Source organism: Talpa europaea (genome assembly GCF_964194135.1).
Source record: "Talpa europaea genome assembly, chromosome: 16".
Taxonomy (NCBI): domain Eukaryota; kingdom Metazoa; phylum Chordata; class Mammalia; order Eulipotyphla; family Talpidae; genus Talpa; species Talpa europaea.
Window position 1 is genome coordinate 4,044,092 of NC_140084.1, and position 22,851 is coordinate 4,066,942.

The 22,851-nt window shown below is 40.9% G+C and overlaps 1 protein-coding gene across 4 annotated transcripts in view; it reads left to right on the plus strand.

Annotated features, from left to right (window-relative positions):
• Positions 1 to 5,612: 5,612 nt before the first annotated feature.
• The window catches only part of RBL2 (RB transcriptional corepressor like 2), a gene marked incomplete at both ends in the record, with an annotated part of 45,741 nt that continues 28,502 nt past the window's right edge, over positions 5,613 to 22,851 (plus strand). For all 4 annotated transcript variants that reach the window (XM_084257498.1, XM_084257499.1, XM_084257500.1 and 1 more), the window contains 9 exons: positions 5,613 to 5,837; positions 8,079 to 8,209; positions 10,364 to 10,564; positions 13,637 to 13,701; positions 16,832 to 16,960; positions 18,160 to 18,320; positions 18,413 to 18,477; positions 19,040 to 19,226; positions 22,338 to 22,504. In XM_084257498.1, coding sequence (XP_084113624.1) covers positions 5,613 to 5,837; positions 8,079 to 8,209; positions 10,364 to 10,564; positions 13,637 to 13,701; positions 16,832 to 16,960; positions 18,160 to 18,320; positions 18,413 to 18,477; positions 19,040 to 19,226; positions 22,338 to 22,504 — 1,331 coding nt within the window. The remainder of the gene's footprint in view (positions 5,838 to 8,078; positions 8,210 to 10,363; positions 10,565 to 13,636; positions 13,702 to 16,831; positions 16,961 to 18,159; positions 18,321 to 18,412; positions 18,478 to 19,039; positions 19,227 to 22,337; positions 22,505 to 22,851) is intronic.

Here is a 22,851-nt window from a genome sequence, read left to right on the forward strand (position 1 = left end):
GGAAAAGGTAAAATAAGGGAAATAAATGTTTGGTAAGCAAAGACTGGCAATCTAATTTCAACTCTCAATAACGTCTTCAAAAGCTATGACCATCATCAATTAATCTCCATCATCAAAAGTGGTTCTGATTTAAAACCATTTATGAAAGAATGTTAATGTCATTTATCAAATAATTTTAGCCTTTTAAGTTTAAATAAAAGCTATTTGGTGAGACTGGCGGAAGCATAAAAACTAACCTAAAAATTCAGTTAAGTGATTTTTTTTCTTCCCTGACAATTAATAGATAGGTCTTACACTTAATGGGTGTTAGGCTACTTATTGATGCAAAACAAGCCATCCTAAAACTGAGTGACTTGAAACAATAACAATAATCATTTCTTTTGCTCACAAATCTGCAACTAGACTCCGTGGGAAGTCCTGCTCTGGGACAGCCTGGCTGAAGGCTGAAGGATCTGCTGCTAAACTTGCTCATTTAACACAGCTGGGGCTGAGGTTGCAATGGTGTGATATGCATAGAAAGGGGGAAGTTCTAGCTTGCCTGCCCCACCCAAGGAAGGGTGGAGCTGAGCAGGAAGGAGAAGCTAGAAAAGACTGGGGGAAGGACTAGGAACGGGGAGATGAGGAGCAAACTTGGAGAAGGCACATGGAGCAGAGGGACGTGTGAAGAAGAACCTGCACTTCTCAGCCTTGGACTTGTCCCAGGACTCGGGGAACACAGAATGACTTGGGGAACACAGGAGAACTTTGAAAGAGACAGACACGTGGGTGAGGGACCTGTGGGGAAGCTGACAATGGCAGCCTTTACCTAGGCTTATGTTTTGATTTTGCTCTTTTCCTTCCAGGCGCATCTGCCCCCTTCTGTCCCTTTCCTGTGGTGCCTTAGAAGTATGTCAGGCTTTCCCACCTCTGTGGCCCCACTCTGGGCCAACCCTGTTTGGCATTCGCCAAGGAGGGGATGGCCAACTCTGGGTGTTTCTTGGGGAAACTTTGTTAACTAATTGTTCTCTTCTTTCTATTGTATTAAAATAGCTCATTGTATTAAAAATTCAATACAATTGTATTAAAGTTCTTTTTGTTGAAAGTCTTATGCGCTACAGTATGTTTAGTCTATGCTGTAGATGGCAGAAACCATGTAGAGTAGGCAGGTGTGGGGGTTCCAGGATGCTCCTCAGCCTGCCAGCCAGCACTTGCTTCGAAATGCATCCATCAAGGAGAGGAATCCCGGCTCCTATTCTCTATGGGAGGATAAAATGCTACCTTGCAGAGACAGCTGGACTAATCACACTTACACTCACCAGTACTTTAATTTTGGGCTCCTCAAACATTCATTTTCTTGGGCCTCCCCTGGTGGCGCAGCGGTTGAGCGCTGGCCTGCAAAGCTGCCCGCAGCCTCTGCAGTGCTGGTTCGTTCCCCGGCCACCGGCGAGGGTCCCACAAAAAAAAAAACAACAACAACATTCCTTTTCTTTAAATCACCCAAACACCTGTGCACAAATTGAAGTGGAGCTCAGCTCTTTCTCCTCCTGTCAGTAGTGGCTGAGTAAAATCTGTTTTCACTCCTTTAGCCAAAGTCTGACTTGGGGTGTCCTCACAGCGTGGTGACTTGTTTCAGAAGACCAGCAAAGGGAGAAACAGAGACAGAAAGAGAAGAGCACAAAAGCCAGGCAGGTGGACGTTCTATTGTATTTTACCAGCAAGCATTAGACCTCAACCTGGAGGAACTGCTACCAGCACGTGCTGGAAAGAGCAGGTGAGACTAGAAATTGTTCTGGCTATTTTGGGAACATGCAATCTGCACAGAAGGCTTTGAAAATAGTGTGTTAGGGCCTCCCTGGTGGTGCAGCGGTTGAGCGCTGGTTTGCGAAGCTGCCCACAGCCTCTGCAGCGCTGGTTCGATCCCCGGCTGCTCCCCGGCCACCGGAGGAGGGACCCACATGGCGCGCAGACCTCTCCTGCCGCCCGCTGCTCCCCTCAGCAGTGTACTTCGGTCCTTCTGCCTGCTCTGCTCCCCGCTCTGGCTCTGGTGAATTCTCTCACCCTCCCGTGCCTCTGACTGTACCCAGTGCTTGCATAAATAAATAAATGAATAAATCTTTAAAAAAAAAAAAGAAAATAGTGTGTTAATTAACAAGCAAACTATGTTCTAATAAAGTGCATAGCTGATGGCTTGTTACCATCCGCTGTATTTAAATTACACTAACTTTTACTGAATTTAGTGAAGTTCTCCAATAAACGAGTAAGGTAGCCTAACAGTACGCAAAATAAGTGATGCGTCTCTTGACTACAGTTCTCCTGAATGATCTCAGGAAAAGCAAGTACTTAAATTGTGGAGAAGCCACTTTGATTTCAGGCACAGACTAAGCGAAGAGTTTTTTGTTTTTTTTTTGTTTGTTTGTTTGTTTGTTTTTTAAGATTTATGTTTTTGGTTGTTTTTTGTTTTTTTTTGTTTTTTTTTTTTTTTAGTTTATACCAGTGTTTCTGATATTTCAGGCCAGAGCTGAAAAGCATCATTGTATGAGAAGTACATGCCATGAGCGTTTTAACTACACCAATTAAAAAATGAACTCTCTGCTTAAAACACAGTATTGAAACTGGGTAGATTTCATTATGTTTCTTAATTCTCAGTCCGCATTTTCTCTACTTTGTGGCAATACTGTAACAGGGTGGTCCCCAGGAAAGGGGGAGGTTCCAGGTTCCCTGTTACTTTGGCCTATCAGAGAAACTGCAGTTGCATGGGATATCCCACGCGTGATGAATGATAACTAAAGAGCTCTTTGTGTCTATATGTTGTCTGTCTGTATGTCCTTGTGTCTAACCGTCTTGACCTCCAGTGATTGACAAATTGGTATACATGGTGCCCATAGACGTTGGAAAAAAAAAAAAAGAGTCTCCAGTTATGAGAAAAACAAAAAGTTATGGTTTGATTGTCAACATTGTGCTTCTGAACTAAGCCGGTGCCTTCATAGAGATTGAATATTGTTGTTTCTGTTAATTTTCTGATATTTATGGCAAAGCTTCCCAGAAATCAAAATTCAAGTACAAATTTGGTAGCCTGTCATTTGGCTGATGCAAGGAAATTTTGTGGAACCTCAGTAGAGCTCCTGAGACACTCCACAAAGTTTCTCCCTTTCCTCCTGGGAAGGCATTAGATGAATTTGTTCTATTTGGCTTTTACCTAATGAAGTAAAACTGGAAGGGAAGCATTGTCACTTGAGGAAATGGTAAAACTTTGGTATGTACAAAATGTTAACAATGGTTTTCTATAATGTGTAAAAAAAAAAAAACCTCTCAGTATCTGGTATGTCTGTAAATTGTCAATGGTGATTGTCACCTTGTAATATTGTATAATTCAATTGTTTCACATCTACAGAAATTGTTTCTGGAAATATAGGGAGAAAAGGTCTCAACAGATTCCTATTGATGGAACTGTTGAGAGTAAAAAACTTTCCTACAAAGGACTGAATAGACCTGGAAATACACCTGACATTTACTAAGTTTTCTTTGACATGATACTGGTAATTTTTTATGCACTCTGTCCTGAATCCACAAAGTTTTTGTTTTGTTTTGTTTTGAGTAACCAGGATCTGCAGCAAGGTTGCAATTTTTTTCCAGCAAAGCTAACTTGTCACATTTTCTCTCCCCTTGATACCAACACAGCACACAAATAGTGGTAGTAATTTTTGCTACTTATCTTAGAGTCTGTTTTTGCATAACTTCCATAGGGATTTTGTCTGTTTTAACAAAAAATTGGACGTGAGTTTGATTGTGTGGCTTTGTGTGGAGTTCTTCCAAAAAGTTGAAAAAGAGCTGAACCAAGAAGAGGAGAACCTGTTTGCCTTGTTTATAGGGTTCCAGAGACCTCCAAAGAAGGTGAGGTAGCTTGCCTCCATGGGCAGGACTGGACAACCCGGCCAACGAAAATGCCCTGGTACCCTCGAGAAGAGGAAAGCCCAGGTGGAGTCTGATGAGACTAACTTTGTACCTGAAGCCTACATGGACCGGATGCCAATGGTTCGCTCTGATCCTATATGGAGTATCTCAACAAAGCCAGCTAAAATTGCTGCTTAGTTATTCTGCCCTGTGATTTTATGCAAAAATAGGCAAAATGGTTTAAAAGTAGATTTAATTTGCGAACTTTTGCTATGCTGTTAAAGTTTGGGATCAAGGTTGAGAGAATTCGTTTTTGCATAAGTTGAACCATTTTAACATTTTTTTCCCCTGTGATTTTGATATATTTGCTATCTTGTTTTAGCTAATACTCCAGAATTTTTTTTCTTTTGGCTTGGATAATGGACTATTTTCAAGTAATGGAAAACTGTCATACTGGACATTCATGGACAATGCCGCTGACTAATTGTTGCTTCTCTTACACACATTGTAACCCTAAAAAAAAGACTGTCTCCTAAGATTACACCATCAGATCTGTGCCACCATAGATATGGTGGAATAAAAACTAAAAGGGGGGATTGTAACAGGGTGGTCCCCAGGAAAGGGGGGAGGTTCCAGGTTCCCTGCCCCACCCAAGGGAGGGTGGAGCTGAGCAGGAAGAGGAGAAGCTGCAGAGAAGACTGAGGAAGGAGCAGGATGGAGCCAGGAGCCCTGGAGGAGGCGCGTGGAGCCTAGAGACACGTGAAGAAACCGCGCTTGTCTTTTGGTCGTGGACTGGGTGACACAGATGTGGGTGAGACCCGTGGGGAGGTGACCATGGCAGCTTTTATCTTGATGTTGATTTTGCTCTTTTCCTTCCGGGCTTGTCTGGTTGTTTCTGGCCCTTTTCTGTGGGTCCCCACTGGAAGATGCTTTAGACTTGGGGCAGGCTTTGGGGCCTTGCTCTGGGCCAATCCCATTTGGATGGACTTTACCCACGAGGGGACGGGTCACTTTGGGTGCTTCATTTAGAAACTAGACTCTTTGCCTTTCCTGTATTGTTTTTTAGTTTTATTAAAGTTTCTTCCCATTAGAGTCTCCTATGTTTTGTGTTGATGCGGCGGATGGCAGAACCCATGTAGAACAGGCAGGTTTGCGGGGTTTGGGCTGACCCTCTCCCTGTCCTATAACAATACCACCTGTTGGAACAGCATTTGATTCAAAAATAACATCTGAATGTATCACCTTTTGACAGGATTGTTATTTATTTTTATCCAAGAACCGGGGTACAGGCCGGATGCACTGGAGGGTGAGAGGATTCACCAAAGACAGAGTGGGGAGCAGAACAGGCAGACTGACTGAAATCCACTGCTGAGGGGGGCAGCGGGCGAGACAGGAGAGGTCTGCCGCGCCCTGTGGGCCTCTCCCCGACCGCCCAGGAATCGAACCCGCGCCGCCGAGGCCGCGGACATCTTCCCAGCGCGGCGCTCACCCCGCTGCGCCACCTGGGAGGCCCGCGAAGCGCTTCGTTAATATGATTGGCCCCCGCGGGCTTCCTGCCTGGACTACATTTCCCAGCAGGCCCCGCTCGGAACTACGAGTGCCTGCGTGAGGCCCGGCGCCGTTGGCGGCGGCGCAGTCGCCGCGGGGGGGAGGGGGCGGCTGACGGGCGGGCGCTTTGCGGTTTGAATGGCTGCGGGCCCGGGCCGTCGGCGCTCCTGAGGGCCGGCCGCGCGGGGTGCGTTATGCCTTCGGGAGGCGACCAGTCGCCGCCGCCGCCGGCAGCAGCGTCGGAGGGGGAGGAGGACGAGGACGGCGAGGCGGAGGACGCCGCGCGGCCGTCGGGCTCGCCGGCGCCGCAGACGCAGCAGCGCTTCGAGGAGCTGTGCAGCCGCCTCAACATGGACCAGGCGGCGCGGGCCGAGGCCTGGGCCAGCTACCGCGCCATGAGCGAGAGCTACACGCTGGAGGTGCGGCGGGGCCGGGCGGCGGCCGGGGCGGGGGCGCCGGGGGCGCGGCCTTCCCGGGGGCCGTTCCGGGCCGGGCCGAGCGCGCCGTCGCGGGTTCCGACACGGCGCCGTCGTCGTCGCCGGCGCCGTCGCCCTCGAGCCGCGTCACGGAGCGCCGGGCGGGCGCCGCCGGCAGGTGCAGCCGCCGGGGGCGCGGGCGGGCGGGGCCGCTCGGAGCGCGCAGGTGACCCCGGGCGCGGCCCCCTTGGGGTGCCACCCTGCCTGGGTGCGCCCCCGCGGGCGGGGCCGCTCGGAGCGCGCAGGCGGCCCCGGGCCGTGCGCGTCCGGGTGGACAAAGGCCGGGCGCGGGCGGGCGGGCGCCCCTGGCCGTGGGCGCCGGGGCCGCGGGCGCTGCGGGGCTGGGGGCCGCGCGTGCACCCGCGGGCGGCGGGGCGGCCTCGGGCCAGTGAGGCTCCGCGCCGCGGGCGCCGCCCCTGCGCCGGCCAATGGGGAGGCCCGAGGCCGGCGGAGCTGCCCGGCGGGGCGCGGGCCGGGCGCCCCCGCGCGGGGTCACTGTGGTCCGGGCGCCCCGCGAGCCCCGTGGGGCGTCCCGGCTTGTGCTTGCGTCGGTGCAAAGTCAAGCTCTGCCCCGCGCTGGTGCCAGGGGAGAAGGAGCCTCGCGGCGGCTTGGGGATCTGACAGCCCAGGCCGGTGCGCGCCGGCGCAGCCCCCCCCCACCTCCCCCCACCCCCTGACCCCGCCTGGCGCTGGGGGGTGCGGGGAGCGGGAGGCCGCCCTCCCAGGGCCGCGGGGGGACACGGGCGCGCCTTGGGGTCTGCAGGGTCCGCCCCGCGCCCGGGTCTCTCTCGCCGCCCCTGACTGTCCCCACACGCGCCTTTAATGATCCCTCGGGATCACCCTAGTAAGTCAGGCAGGGCCCGCATCACCATCACCACCGCGCGCTCGAGCTGGTGCAGCTGGAGCTGCTAAGGGACGCGGGGGACAGTGTGGCGTGAGCAGGGGACAGAAGATAGATGGCTGGGAAAGGCAGTCATTTTGAAAGCCCGTGTGGTTAGTCAACGTTTTTAGGACTTCAAGCTTGTGTCTTGGTTCGATTGGCCCAACACATGAACGCGTGTTCGTGTGTCAAGGACACATTTTGGGGTGGTTTTTATTTATTTTCTTTATCATGTTTTAAATTTTCTTACAGTGTTGTTCATTCTTTTAACGTTCTTTTTGTAAAGGAAAGATTTTTATTTTATTTACAAGAACTGGGGTGCAGGCCAGAGGTGCTGGGGGTGAGAGGGTTCACCAGAGACAGAGTGGGGAGCAGAACAGGCAGACTGACTGAAATACACTGCTGAGGGGAGCAGCGGCCGAGACAGGAGAGGTCCGCTGCGCCATGTGGGTAGCTTCCTGGCCAGCCGGGCATCAAACTCATGCTGCAGAGGCTGCAGGCAGCTTCGTAGTGCTGAGACTTAACCCCTTGTGCCACGAGGGAGGCCAAGCAGTGTTCATTTTTGTACAGCATTTGATCTCTCCCCTAAAGTGTAGTCCCGGTAATTATCCCACCCCCTCATCACCTGTGAAGCATCACCATGGTCCCTTGTGCTCTTTGCACCAGTGTTTTATCAACTGCTTTTTGATCACCTGTTCTTGGCAGACACTTGCAGGTGATGGACTTGGAGCAGTGGACAGAAATTAAGAATCCCTGCCCTGTGGAGCTTATAGTTTTGCATGCTGTAAGATAATTTGGCATGTCTGTCTCATGGAAATATAGAATAGAAAATAAATTACATGTAATAATTAGTACAGAATACTGGTTACAGAATGTTAACTTTGGGTGGCTTGTATTTTTTTCGTTTCACATTTGTAATTCATTTAATTCTCACAGTCCTCAGATAAGAACATGGATTCTCTGTGACTATTAATTTGCCCAAGGTGTGCGACTCCCAGGTTGGGACTCTCGAGGTGCATGTCCTGAGAGAGCCAGGTAGAATATGTGCCTTTCATGGTCTTGACAATTGTGTAACAGCATCTTCACTTACGCTGCTGACTGAGACAGTTACACAGTGTGAGGGCACACCCCAGCCCGGATTCAGAACGAAGGAACATGGAACACAGACATTTTCCTCTCAGTGGAAGAATGTCTGTGTGTAAGGAGAACACATGGGATGCTTTAAATTTAAACATAGGACATTTTTTATATTGAAGTATATACCGCTTATTAGCTAAAAAATCAATTTTTTTCTTATTTTACAGGGAAATGATCTTCATTGGTTAGCATGTGCCTTATACGTGGCTTGCAGAAAATCTGTTCCAACTGTAAGCAAAGGGACAGTTGAAGGAAACTATGTATCTTTAACTAGAATCCTGCGCTGTTCAGAGCAGAGGTAATTATGTTAGAGTTTGAAAAGTGAGTGTGGCTAATATAAAATTGTAGGGATAGTAGGAATTCTTTTTGTTCATTTTGTAAGTATCTGACCCTTCAGAGTACTTAATTATAAGTAGGTCATGGTTTTCCTTTATCACATCTAAATTAATACCGATTACATGTCACTTCTTTGTTGAAAAATATTTAAATTTATCGTCAGGTTCTTGTATGACAAGTTTATTATTAGAAGTTATGACTTACTGGGTAATATTGGGAGATTGTTAAATAAGGAGATAGAGAAACTTTAGGAAATACTCTCGATTGAAAAGATAAGTAAAATATGATATTAAACTTAGAAATACATACGCAGGACTTATATCTTAATGTGTATGTGATGTGTAACTACTTCTCAGTGTCCTGCTGGGGGTAAGCAACACTATTCTTGTCAATTCTCGAAAGGGTCAACTTAAGTTTTAAAAGAGGCAGAAATTGGTTTTTCTATCTATTGGGTAATTGAAATAGTTATATTATTTGTGCCTTTTAGATTCTGTTATGGCTTATTAAGGATTAATGGAAAGGGACCGTTCCCATTTTGGAGGAGCAAAATGCCACTGTCAAAATTATGGACCTAGCAGTTTTTAAAAATCTCTGACTATTAACAAGACATGTAATATTTTAGCTGTAGTCTGTTGTTAACCTTGAACTCCATCTTGAGTTCTGTTTAGTTAACAACAAAAGGTACTGCATAAAGAGTTGAATAATGCTTGAACTGTAAATCTGCAGAAGTGGACTTAGAGAAGGTGCAACAGCATAGTCAGTATGAAGAAGGAAAGTGGAGCAGATTGAGCAGTTATGTATCAGAGAGGAGCTTAAGAAACAAGGTTGAATTGTGGACTTACCATTGCAGAAGATTGTAAACTAAACTTACCTGAAAATTTTAATGCAAATACTATAATCCCAGACTTCAGTTATTTCCATTTCAAGAACTTAGTTTTTATTTTTACATTTTCACCAGTGTGTTCAGATTGTTCACTTTTCTGCCATGATGGACTAAATGGATTCAAAATAAAGAGCAGATGGGAGAAGACATTATGCATATAACTGATAAAAGATCAGTGTTTAGAGCTCTATTGAGAACGATTAACAAAGGGCTAAATAATTGACAACCACCTACTAAAGGCGGTAAAGAATATGGTTTCATAAAGGCACTTGTCACATAGCTGACACGGGCCAAGATCCTCACCTTCACTGGTGATGACAGGCCAAAGTATAAAATGAGACGGCATTTAATTCTCATCATACTGGGGAAGTTTGAGGTCTGGCAGTCCCAAGCGGGTACCATAACGCTGGCAAATGGGTACCAGTATCAGTCAGCACTCCCACTCTGGGGGCATTTGTAGTCTCGTTGAAGATGCACCTTCTCTGACTCAGCTGTTCTCCTACTTGATAGTTTCTAAGGAAGCTCAAATACATGTACAATAAGTGTCCATTGCAGGTTTTTGTGTTACAATTAGAAACCTCAGTTTCTATTGGTTGGGGAATGAATGCCAAAAATGATAGTTCATCTGAAGGAATATTTTTAGCAATTGAAATTAATGAATTGGATTAGATGTATCAACATTAATGAGTCTCAGAAACATGACTGAATGAAAAAAGTTGCAGAACATACAGTATGATACAGTTTATGGAAAATAAAAACCACACGCAAAATTTATTTCTTCCCATTTATGGGTTGATATGTATATCTATTCAGATGAGCGTTGGAATGGTGGCTAGCTCTGAGGAGGAAGACGGTAACAGGCTGGGGGAGCGCAAATTGGAAATTTCACTGTATCTATGGAATATGAAACAAGCATGGCACAAGTTATTTGATATGTTAATATTTGTTAAATATGACAGTTAAGAACATGAAAATTAGTTTCATGACTCTCATTTATATAGTTCATAATTTTAAATATACCCTTAGATCTTCTCAAAAGAAAAATAGACTAAGAGCAAAGAAATAGCCAATCTGCAAGAGCAAGCTACCCAGGGGCATGTGTTGTGATTTTGTATAACCATCTTAAAGTCACATCATTAATGGATTAGTTTGGTTTGCTTTTAATTATCTTCAACTGTGTACATTACATTCGTGTTAACTATGAAAATATCTCATTTTTATCTTTAATACCAGCTTAATTGAATTTTTTAACAAGATGAAGAAGTGGGAAGACATGGCAGATCTACCCCCACATTTCAGAGAACGTACTGAGAGGTTAGAAAGAAACTTCACTGTTTCTGCTGTAATTTTTAAGAAATATGAGCCTATTTTTCAGGACATTTTTAAATACCCTCAAGAAGAGCAGCCTCGTCAACAAAGAGGAAGAAAACAGCGGTATGTTCTTCCGTTTGTGTTCAGGAGAACGTCTTTGTCGGGCAGCACTACGTTTCCATCCCTCCGTTTGTGCCCCTCAGTGTATTTTGCGGGTCTTAAAAAAAGAAAGGGCCTTCATAAATATTTCTTTTCCTTAATAGATTTCTGCTAATAAAAGTTTCTTGCTTTTCAATTTTCAGTTGTGTATTAGCCATGAAGAGTTGTGCTGCTTTCACATTGCAGAATGTATGGGGTCTTTGTTTTCATAAACTTTTCCTTTTTCACTTAAGCAACCAAAAATGCAAAAGGCAGACCTTAGAGATTTTCACCAATTAATTACCTTTGGTATAGGATTTGGCGCCTTGATTTTCTGTTATTGACTATTGACTCTCCCCTTTTCTATATATTATGTCTATTAATTTGACTTTCATGTCAACCTGAGCCATACATAATACCCTTGTAAAGGCCACATTATGTATTTTGATGTTTACGACCTACCAAGAATGGGAAAACTGCGTTGTGGGGAGAATAGGGGAATGGAACCTATTACACATCTGTCCTTTCCTTCATGCCTGCACAGTCTGGAAACATCCTCTGCTTGGTGTTCTCCCCCTAGTAGGTGAGGGCAATTGGGCCAGTTTATCATGGGTCTCTACCTTTATCATGTAAGTTTTTTCATAAGGTAGATATGGAAATTTGTTCTTAAAGCAGACCAGAAAAATGTTTAAAGTGTTACTTTTTCTTCAATATAAAAAATATTCCCAAATTGTGAAGGATATTTGCAACAAGTGAGCAGCCTTCAAAAAGATAACAAATCGGGCCTCCCCGGTTGAGCTCTGGGTTGCAAAGCTGCCCGCAGCCTCTGCGGCACCGGTTCTATCCCCAGCTGCTCCCCGGCCACCGGAGGAGGGTCCCACATGGCGCGCAGACCTCTCCTGCCGCCCGCTGCTCCCCTCAGCAGTGTACTTCGGTCCTTCTGCCTGCTCTGCTCCCCGCTCTGGCTCTGGTGAATTCTCTCACCCACCCACGCTTCTGACTGTACCCAGTGCTTGTATAAATAAATAAATTAAATAAATAAATCAATAAATCTTTAAAAAAAAAAGATAACAAATCATGTACATTTTTATATCCAGCTGCTGCTCTCATTTGTGCAATTTGGGGGCGCCAACTGTTTAAATATTCTAAAAGTTTGGATAGAAGCTTTTTCCTGAGTCAGAGCAAGGCTGATGTGATTATTCATAGAAAGGAATAGAATCTCTTCTTTGGAGCATTGCAGAAAATAATTTCAGCTTGCACTTGATTTGATAAGGTGTGTTTTTCATTAAGAAAATTGTGACGCTAGCTTAATTTAGAAATTTTTCATTTATAATCACTGTATTTCTTTTTTTTAAAGATTATTTACTTATTTATTCCAAGGTTCATTTTTATTTTTTATATTTGTATATTTTATTTTTTTATTTAAATATTTTATTTTATATAATTCTTACATCTTTTTTCATCTTTGCACAATGTATGCATTTTCATTTTGGTTATATATTCCCCATACAATTGCACCACCCCCCCCTTATTTTGACTCTAGTCCTTCCTTTCCCTGCCCCTCCCTCCCCCTTATAATCACTGTATTTTTCAATAGTACTTTTGGCTAATAAAAATAATTTACCAAGCAGTTGTTACAGGAGCGGGGACTCTTCTAAGACTTTAACCTGTATTGTTTCAGTTAATCCCTTTGGCAATCTGAGGAGGCTGATGCTGTTAATACAGGGGGGAAACAAGCCCTGAGAGGTTAAGTATTTCTGCCACAGTTACTGAAACTTAGGTGGTCTGACTACAGAGCTCAGGTGCTTCCCCTTGACTGTGCTGCATCTCACACAGACCTGTCTTTAAAAATTTCTCGCTGAGTATTATTGAGCACTTATTACATGAAGTACTTTGTTAGATAAGGACGCAAACCCAGTCTCTTTCTCTTGAGAGTTACAGTCTAGTTGGGGATAGGAGGCTTCTATAAAGATTCTAGTTTGTGCAGTTAGCATGTTATAAAAGTCATGTGAGCCCCCCAAAATAATAGAAATGTAGGACTTCTGAGGAGAGAATAAACCACTCTGTATGAGCCAGTCAGGTAAGGTTCCATGGAATAAGTCGAAGTAGGTCTTGAACAATGGGTAGGATATAATAGATGAATTTGGAGAAAGATAGAACCTTTAATGCAGAAGATAAAGAACGAAGATATAGAAGGAGCAAAGCAAGAGGAAACCTTAAGTTCTAGAGTTCTCAAGTTACAGAGTCAATTTTTAAAGTGGCTTAAGTGTTAAAATAAGTTTGACTTATCTTGGGGTACATCAAAACTAAATTATCATCTGCTTGTGGTAAGGAGCCCACTGACATTTCATCTTTGCCACGGACTGGTGAATTAAGTGCAATATATACCCAAATAGAATAATCCTTTTGCAGGTAGAGGGATTGGAGAGCTAGCGTACTTAACCTGTGTGGGATCCCAATCCCAGTCTCCTGTTTCTTCTTTAATAAGAGCGTCTTGTTAGAATAAGGCTATTGGGATATGAACATTGCCAAGCTTAGCAGGTCTCAAACTCCTTTTAGCAGACAACTTGGAAATACAATAGGTACTCTTTGTGAATGGAAGTGTAAGAAACTATAGGAAACCCATAATTTATATTTAATGGCCTTTTTGAATTGGTGTAATCTGGAATGTCTTTAGGGAAAGAGCTCTTTACAGTTAATTCATCAGCTGTGATGGGGGGGGGGGGAAATTGGGGAAATATCTGATTGCACATGAATCTTTAAAGCAACATCAGTTCTGCTGGCTCATCAGAACAATTACTTATTTTCTGCCTTACCTGTCTTGATCTTGTCTAGTTTTTCAGAATTTTCTTCCTTCTGAGGTGAGCTCTTTCCCTGGGCCCCAGCAATTGCCTACCAATGTTTGGTTGGAGCTGAACTTCTTGTGCATTTTCCACCTGAAGCTCAATATGCTGTCACTCCCACTAACTGTGGGTTTTGAGTCTCACCTAATTTATAGTTGTTGGTGATGTCTTTTTTCTAGTTCTTGTTATCTTACAACTTTTTTCTTCCCTAAAGGCGACAGCCCTGTACCGTGTCTGAAGTTTTCCATTTCTGTTGGGTGCTTTTTATATATGCAAAAGGTAAGAAAAGAGTAATATTTATTTAGATTTAGCTTATTTAAATGTTCAGGTTTTACTTCTGTCAGCAATGAATCTTTTTCTCAGTGAAGATTCTTTTCTCCGTGAAGTTTCTCAAAGGTTTAATCCCAGATTCTTTAAGTATTGCTTTTTCATAAAATATTTTGAATTTCTTTACAGTATCCAAAATTTTAATTATGAAATGCAAATTCCTGTAATTTTCTTAAAAAACGTGTTTTCACTCAAATGTGTGCTTCTGAATTATGGACTGAAAATGTACTTGTATCTTGAGCTGTATATTTTTCACAAAACATGTCTTATTTAGTTGAATGGAACTGATCATCCTCAGGAGTAATTCAGATTACTTCTGACATCTTGTTCAGATAAATATACTAGATCAGGTGCCTTTAGATATAATTTACTTTCTTTCCTTTTTTCCCCCCTAATCTCATTTAACCTGTCCAAGATCTGCATTCAAGGAAATCTGTTTTTATTGTATTTTTGTCCTCTGTATTCCTATGCAGAATCATTTCAACATAGGAATACAGCAGAAAGAAAGTATATTTAAGTTAGTTATATAGCATTTATCTATAGACTATGTAGAATACCTTTGCCTTTAAGATAGCCCAATAAAATGCAAAGTGAAGAGATTCAAGAAGCTGAAAGGGGAAAGTCTCATTATTAGATCATCTAGTCCAACTTAAAGATGAAGGAATTGAGGCTCTAGAACAAGCTGCTGAAAACAGAGCTAGAATTCGAACCCAGATCTAGCTCTTGGTTTTCTGCTGGCTATGAGGACCTTCTAGCAAGGTACTTCCTTGGTCTTGATTTGTGTAATAATAGAGGGTCCTCTCTAGCTAGTTAGGTGAGAACTTACCCTCCTTCCATGAGGAGCATGCTCCATTGAAAAGAAGAATCTTCTGTCAAAAAAAAAAAAAGCTTAGTCATTTTGCATCCCATCACATTGATGTATTTCTTTAATGGCGATGAAGGTGATATGATCAATGGCATGAAGTAAAGACTTAGGGTCGTAGGAATTGCTTTCATGGTGGTTTTCACATGTTTCATCTTCATGTGTCTGTTATTATATAAATCTTTTCATATGACTGCAAGTATATCTGACATCTGGGATTGTATCTGTTTTGTTTGTGATGGTGTATATGTGCTTGCTTCTTTATAAACTATTGAAGAGGAATTTTATTGTCCTTACTTAGATTTTTGTCTCACTGCATTAATTAGGGTAGTATTTTTTCTTTCTGCAGTTAACTCAGTGTTTCAGTTTTATTCTCCTTTCATTGATTTAATCCATAATGATTTAATCTGAAGAGCTTTTGACCCCTCACAATCCATTACTGTGATACTTTATGCTCCATTCGGATCTTTTCTAATAGAGCAGTTCAGTTGGCTTTCTTCAGTTCTTGATGTAGTTATTTTGGAGGGAGGTTTTACTTTTTTATAGCCTTCTCTCGACATTCTTTGTAGCATCTGGGCATCCAGATTATCTTGTTCCTGATAAGTAAGCCCGCTCTTTATGCCTTATCATTGTTGACTTCCCATGGCAGTACACGCCAGTAACACGTGTGGGCTCGCTCCGGTGTAGGACTTTGTGGCCTAAAGACAATCAGTGCTACTTCCTTTTTTTTTTTTTTTTTTTTTGTGAGATCCCAACTCTTCTCTTTCCTGGTAAATAAAACAGCTTGGGGAAGAATAAACAGGTTGTCTTTGTTGTTAGAAAACTAAAAAGTCTCCTAAAGTGAGATTTATTTCTAACTTCAGAGTTGAGATTGTCATGTGGGGACAATCTTGGAGTTTAAATTAGATTCTAATCTTTAGGGGCCTTTCAGATTTTTGTTGGAAGTTACAGTGCTGCTGTTTTTTCCCTTCTGTGGTTAAGTACACACCAGTGACAAGTTTAGACTTGTCAGTGTGATGGGCTTTGTAGCTTGAAAGCGGTAGGTGCTACTTCCTGTTTTACATTTGAAGAACATTATGTCTTAATATTAAACCTCTTTACAGGGGAGTCGAGCAATTCAGTTGGTTATATTAGTGCAAGATTTAACCTATTATAATAGACCTTCTGCATCGGAAAAATATTTTTTTCTCTTTAATTCATTTAAGTTGATTTGTTGAATGTTTACAGCAATACTAAAAAGATTTATCCTGGTATGCTCGGGTAAGTGGTAACTTTCTTTGATAGAAAGGAGAGAACAAACCCTGCGGTGAAGCAGTGTAAGCGTGTGCATGTGGCTGTGCCTATGTTAGAGTGGAATTCAAGGTAAAAATGTTGAGATTTAGAAATAATTCTTAAAAGAATGTTAGCTATTTGAATTCATCAGATGTTGTAAGATCAGCACGAAGCATATATTTGTAGTGTTTAATGAAAAAAAGGATATGCTCAAAGTTATAGGAATATATCTTAAGAAGAATAACAAAACTATTTAACTGCCTCTAAAAACTGCTTTCACTGTTGGACTTAGCACTGTCAAATGCTGTTTTTATAGTTTTGACATGTTTATGTTTCTATAGTTTTAAGGTTTGCTTTCTTAGTTAACAAGCACAGACAATTATTCCCGTAATATTAGCTCTAGAACTTAATATCTTTGATTGTGGTCCTGCCGCGTTAATTTGTATGAACTTATCAATATGGAAAAAAAGTATTAAAAATATTACCACTAGGAGTGTGAGTATAGGTTCTGGTCATTTTAAGTACATATGTGACAAAAAATAATTATATAAATTGTTTTTCATCTGTCCCTAAGTGTCTACTAATTTTCTTGATAGAAAGATATTTTAGTATTATGCAGCTTCCCATAGTCAGATAATTTATGAAGCTTTTTGTGTTCAGAATGTTCAAAGGATAAGCCAAATAATAAAATTTTGGCTAGCTAGTAGGCAGTTAGTAATTGCTTAGATAAAAGAATAATGAATGACATTTTTGGTAAAGTTTTGGATTTCATCAAACTCTTAAAGTTTATTAAACTCTAAGAGTAATATTCCAAAATGTAGCTACTTAAATGTTTTTTAAGTAGCCATTGAGTAAACTTCATATAGTGTTGTATGTCATTTTAAAAGAAGAGGTTATATTTAAAATATTGTAAAGTTGATGCAAATTTAACTGTTTATAATCCTATAGGCAATTTTCCCATGATTAGTGATGATTTGGTCAATTCCTATCATCTTCTGCTATGTGCTTTGGACTTAGTGTATGGAAATGCCCTTCAGTGTTCTAATCGTAAAGAACTTGTGAACCCTAATTTTAAAGGTAAGTTTGTAAAGCAAAGATTATTGGACAACCCACATTACACATTCTATTTACTCTTAAAAGTTCTGTACATAATACAGGTTTGCTGCTATCAAAGAAATAAGTGCTTTGAAAAGTTCTATCATAATTATTCAGAGAACTTATAACTAGGAGTTGAGCGCTCTATAAAAATATTTATGATAAATGAAATTGCAGTATCACAAGTTTAAAGTCTTAGATGCCAACTTTAGAAGTTTCTGAAATACTAAGCAGAAAGAAGGCATTTTGAAACCTGGAATAGCAAAAATGGCATTATTAAAAGATCTTCGTTGTTTTCTACAGAAGAGTAATAGTTATGGTTCTGAAGTAAATGGACATTTTAGCTGTTAAACGTGTGTGGAAATAATTATTTTGGCAGTACATTTAGTAGACTGTAAAGTATGTAATTTCTGTGAATTATACACAGTAAGAGACCAAATTATGATTTTCAAAGCAAGTATTAAAGTACTTTTATTTATAGGGTCAGTATATACTGTTCTCGCCTTTTGAATAATACCGTAGTAAGATTCTGAGTGTCAGTTTTTCAGTGGTTACAACAAGAATTTCAACCTGTCTTCTGACTCAGTTTAGACTTCTTAAGTTAGTAGAGTTAGTGGCTTCGTTGTTCCTGGTTGGTAAATTTGATGTCCTTTGTATAGTGCCTTCCTCGCATCTCCTTCTCACTCCATTTCTATTTCTTTATAGCTGCTTCCCTTCGTTTCCCCGCTCTTTTATTTATTTATTTTTTTTTGCATTAAATCTCAGGCAAGAATAAGCTGCAAGATAATATGATACATAAATGTAATACAAATATATGAAACTATATAATCTTTCAACTGTAAATTTTTTCACATTGGTATTTTTGTTTGGATGTTAGGCTTATTTGCAACGTCTTTTAGATTTTATAGCCTTATACTAAAATTATTGTTTCAGTTTTTATCTTTTAAATTCTCCAGACAGATAATAATTGAGATCTTGAATAGGGTTGTACTTTATTTTTATTCACTATTTTTGAACTATTTTCAAATTGAATCAAATAGACATTATAATACACTATTTCCTGTATGTTCATATGCTAACTCATAAGATGATTGGATTCTATTAGATAGAATTTAGCTTATTACAGTTTTGTTTATGGAATGCTACCTGAATGTCCTGTTCTGTGATTCTATCTGTATTAGGCCTAGCTGAAGATTTTCATACTAAGGATTCTAAACCTTCCTCTGACCCACCTTGTGTCATTGAGAAACTCTGTTCCTTACATGATGGCCTAGTGTTGGAAGCAAAAGGAATAAAGGAACATTTCTGGAAACCCTATATTAGGAAACTTTATGAAAAAAAGGTTTGTAAGTAATAAAGACATAATATGAAAATACTTTCTGTGGAAAGATTTGATTTAATGTGATGACTTAAGGCTCTTTTCTTTTACCGTAGCTCCTTAAGGGAAAAGAAGAAAATCTTACTGGGTTTTTAGAACCTGGAAACTTTGGAGAGAGCTTGTGAGTATCTTTGTATATCTCAGAGTTTATTGTTTTCATTGTGTGTATCCTGGAAGTTTAGAATATGTTTTGTGGGAGAATATACAAAAGCAATTAAAATATCTATGAGTTGCTACTTTAAGCACGTATTTTTAAATTTACTGAAAATTCTATGACTATTTTTAACGCTTAATACTTAAGCTTTGGATCATAATTTTTTTTAATACTTTTGGCACTGTACAGGTGAAAAGTGATGGGACATATGGAGGTCTTCAAAGGTGCCTAGAGCAGCCAGAAAAGAGAATTAAATGCAGAGAAACTGCTTACCAGGCAGATTAGTATAGGATATAGGGCACCCACCCTAAAACTGTCAACTAGACGTACTTATTATGTAGTGGATGAGCATAGTGTAGCAAACTCACAATTTATACTCCTTGGTTTTTATGGTGAATAGTGATCCCATTAAAATTTAACTTTCACAAAAATTTTAGAACTATAAATAAGTTAAAAGATGAAATTTAGTGACTTGAAACATTAAATGAAATGGCAGCTCTGTGAATGTCCTTTTTTTCCCTCCCTATAGTAAAGCCATCAATAAGGCCTATGAGGAGTATGTTTTATCTGTTGGGAATTTAGATGAGCGGATATTTCTTGGAGAGGATGCTGAAGAAGACATTGGGACTCTCTCAAGGTGTCTGAATACTGGCTCAGGAACAGAGACAGCTGAACGGGTGCAGATGAAAAACATCTTGCAGCAGCACTTTGACAAGGTGAGTTGAGCCAGAAGAGTACAGGAAGAGATGTCCAGAGGTTCTGTTTATTTTGGTTATTGTGTGTATATGTGTGTTTTTCTTCTAGTATAAAAGAGAAAATTCCCGTCATGCTTATTAATTGAAAAACTTATCTCTATGTTTATTGATTTAATTTTGTTAATATCAGCTTTTGATATTTTTGGTTAGATCTGAGAAAAAGAGAGGTTAATCTCCATATACTATACAATAATAAAAGTATCATGCTGATAATGTGTTTGGAAAGATGCCCAGTAATATAAGCCTTTAAATACTGGAGTGAGTAAGCATTTAAAAGATGGTGGTTGACCTTAATTGGTGTCTTCCTCTCAGAGACCAGAAAAACTGAGAGTCTGCAGTCTTTGCACGACTCTGAGGTTCCGAATCACTGGTGTTTCATGCAAACATTTAGGATGATGGAGACTAAGAGTTTCCTTTCTGTTATGTGTTGTTCACAGAAAATATATAACTTCTGACAAGTGCCTCCAGAGGAAGTGGGATAATACCAAGGGGTAGTTCTCCTCTAAGACCAGCTTGAGACTGGGTTGCTTAGTTATTCAAAAGTATTTTAAAGGTATTCTATCTGCCAGATTGTGTTCTGGACATAGGATACAGCAGTAAGCAAAACAGACATAGGTATTCTTTTCTAAAGAATTTTATATTGTATAGAGAGGGACAACAGATAACCAAACAAGTAAATATGTAGTATATCAGATGATGCTGTATGAACGAAATAAAATAGAGTATTGGGGAGGGGGGAGAATGGGTGTTCTTGCGACTGCTGTCAGCAATGGCTGGGAAAGGTGTCTCCGAGAAGGCACTATTTTTTTTTTTTTTAATAAATTTTATTGTTATATTCCCCATACAATTGCAGCCCCCCATTCTGACCCCAATCCCTCCCCTCCCGCCCCCGCCCCCCTAAAAGTGTCTCTGGTTCATAGTTTTTTGTTGATTTTGATTTTCACTTTCTTATAGTTATTCATTTTCCTGGTCCCTTATTTAAGTTTTCTAGATTCCTGCTATGAGTGAGACCATCCGGTATTTTTCTTTTTCTTTTTGGCTTATTTCGCTGAGCATGATCCCTCAAGAAGGCACTATTAACGGAGAGCTCAATTAAGTCATGTTGTGGAAATGTATTTGAAGCCAAGAGTGTGTCAAGTACAAAGTTGTGAAATAGGAACATAACATTCAGAACACCAATGTGGTAGAAACAGAGTGAGAAAAAGAGTGATTAAGAAGTAAAGGGAAGGTGAGACCTCAGACCCATATGAAAAAATGTTTTATCAGAGAAATGCAAAAACCACAATGAGATACCAGCTCCCACTGGCGAGAATGTCCCACATTAAATAAACTGGAAACAAAAAATGCTGGCAAGGATGTGGTGAAAAAGGAATCCTCTTATACTGCTGATGGGAATGTAAACTGGGCCAGGCACTATGGAAAGAAATTTGGGAATTCCAAACACTGAAAGTAGACTTCGCATGTGACCCAGTGATTTCATCCTAGGAATCCAACCAAAGGACACAAAAATAGTAAATTGAAAGGAAATCTGCACTCCTATGTTTATTGCAGCACTATTTACAATAGCCAAGATACCAGGCCTACTTAAATGCCCCAAACATGACTGGATCAAGAAGATGTGGTCTATGTACAGAATGGAATACTACTCAGCAATCAAAAAAGATAAACTAATGCCATTTGTGGCAATATAGATGGAGCTAGAAGGGATTATGCTAAGCGAAATAAATCAAAAGGGAAAAGATAAATATTGGATGGTTTCACTTCAGTATGGAATTTCGAGAAACCGAACAAAGGGTTAGGTAAAAGATAAAACTTGCAAGCTGACCATAGATTCAAGGCAGGGGAGGGGGACAAGAAGGGGGAAAAATAGAGGGGTCAAAACAGGGAAGGGATGAGCACAAGGGACTGTGGTGATGGTTCAGGGGTGCTATGAGGACTAACCAAAGGGGAGAAACCAAATACTGTCCAAAAATGAATGATTTAAGAAGATAGATATAAATAAATAATTAAGAAAATAAATAAATACATAAGTGAAGGAAATTGTGGACAAGAGGGACAAATAGACCTTATACAGATTTGGAAGCCATGGTGAGGGTTTTTGTTTTAGCCCTGATTGAGAGGAAAGTCTTTGGGAAGGTGTTACAAAGAACAGTGACTATCAGTCTGAATTTTATTTTATTTTTTTTTAATTATTTCCACTTTCTTTTTTAAGATTTATTTTTTATTTATATAAGAGCTGGGGTATAGGCCAGAGGCACGGGAGGGTAGAAGATTCACCAGAGACAGAGCGGGGAGCAGAACAGGCAGATGGACTGAAAGCACTGCTGAGGGGAGCAGCGGGTGAGACAGGAGAGGTCTGCTGTGCCACGTGGGAATCTCTCTGGCCAGCTGGGAATGGAACCCACACTGAGGAGGCTGCGGACAACTTCACAGTGCTGCGCTCAACCCTCTGTGGCACTGGGGAGGCCCTCAGTCTGAATTTTAGCACCAGTACATCTTTTTGAATTTTTCTAGGAGGGGCTGTGAGGCTGAAGAAGGCCGTTTTACATCAGGTTGTTTCCTACATAAGGCTGCATTCTCGGAATGTTTGTGTAATCTTTTCTCTCTGAAATAGATTTGATGATTTAGATGGTTTTTGGTGAAATTGTGGCTTTTGTTCTGGCCATATTTAATTCACAGCTTCCTTTTGTAAGTTTGTTAAATTTACAAAAATAGCAGATGGGAGCTGTGAAATTCTGTTTCTCACAGATATTCTTGATTTTGTTAATGCTACTTTTGCCCACACTTAAATTTTGAAGGAAATTTCAAGTAGGGAAATATCTTTTGTCTTATAAAGGTTTGACAACTAATATACAACCTCTTTCATTGGCTAAATTACAAATTGACCTTTCATATATCATCATATGGATAATGGTAGCTCTCAGTGATGTTATGTTTAAAGTCCAAGAATGGTGATATTTGAATCATGAAAATTTAATGATAATGTAAAGCTAAAGTCTAATTGGCTTTAATTCCCATTTGCGAATTGAAAGTTTTTCTGATGTAAAATAATGTTCTTCCCTCCCCTTTTAGTCTAAAGCACTGAGAATCTCCACACCACTTACTGGTGTGAGGTACATTAAGGATAACAGCCCTTGTGTGACTCCAGTCTCTACTGCGACACATAGCTTGAGTCGTCTTCACACCATGCTAACAGGCCTCAGGAATGCACCAAGTGAGAAACTCGAACAGATTCTAAGGTTAGTTTGAGCCCTTTTTGCCTTCTAAGATTAGGTTGTTGACCATTTTCCAATTTTTTATTAAAAATTTTCACTATTAATGCCTTCATTCACAGATCAATAATTGTATATCATTTGCATGCTTAGTCCTGTTGTTAATCTGTAGAAGATGTAGCAGTAACAGAAGAGGTATGAATAGGTGATGGTGATTTTTCTTAGCTTCTTAGTCTGTTTGGGCTACTATTACAGAATGTCATAGACTGGGTGGCTTTTAAATAGCAAACATTCATTTCTCACAGTTCTGGAAACACCAGCAAATTCAGTGTTTGTTGATACCTGCCTCCTGGTGCATATGTAGCTGTCTCTTT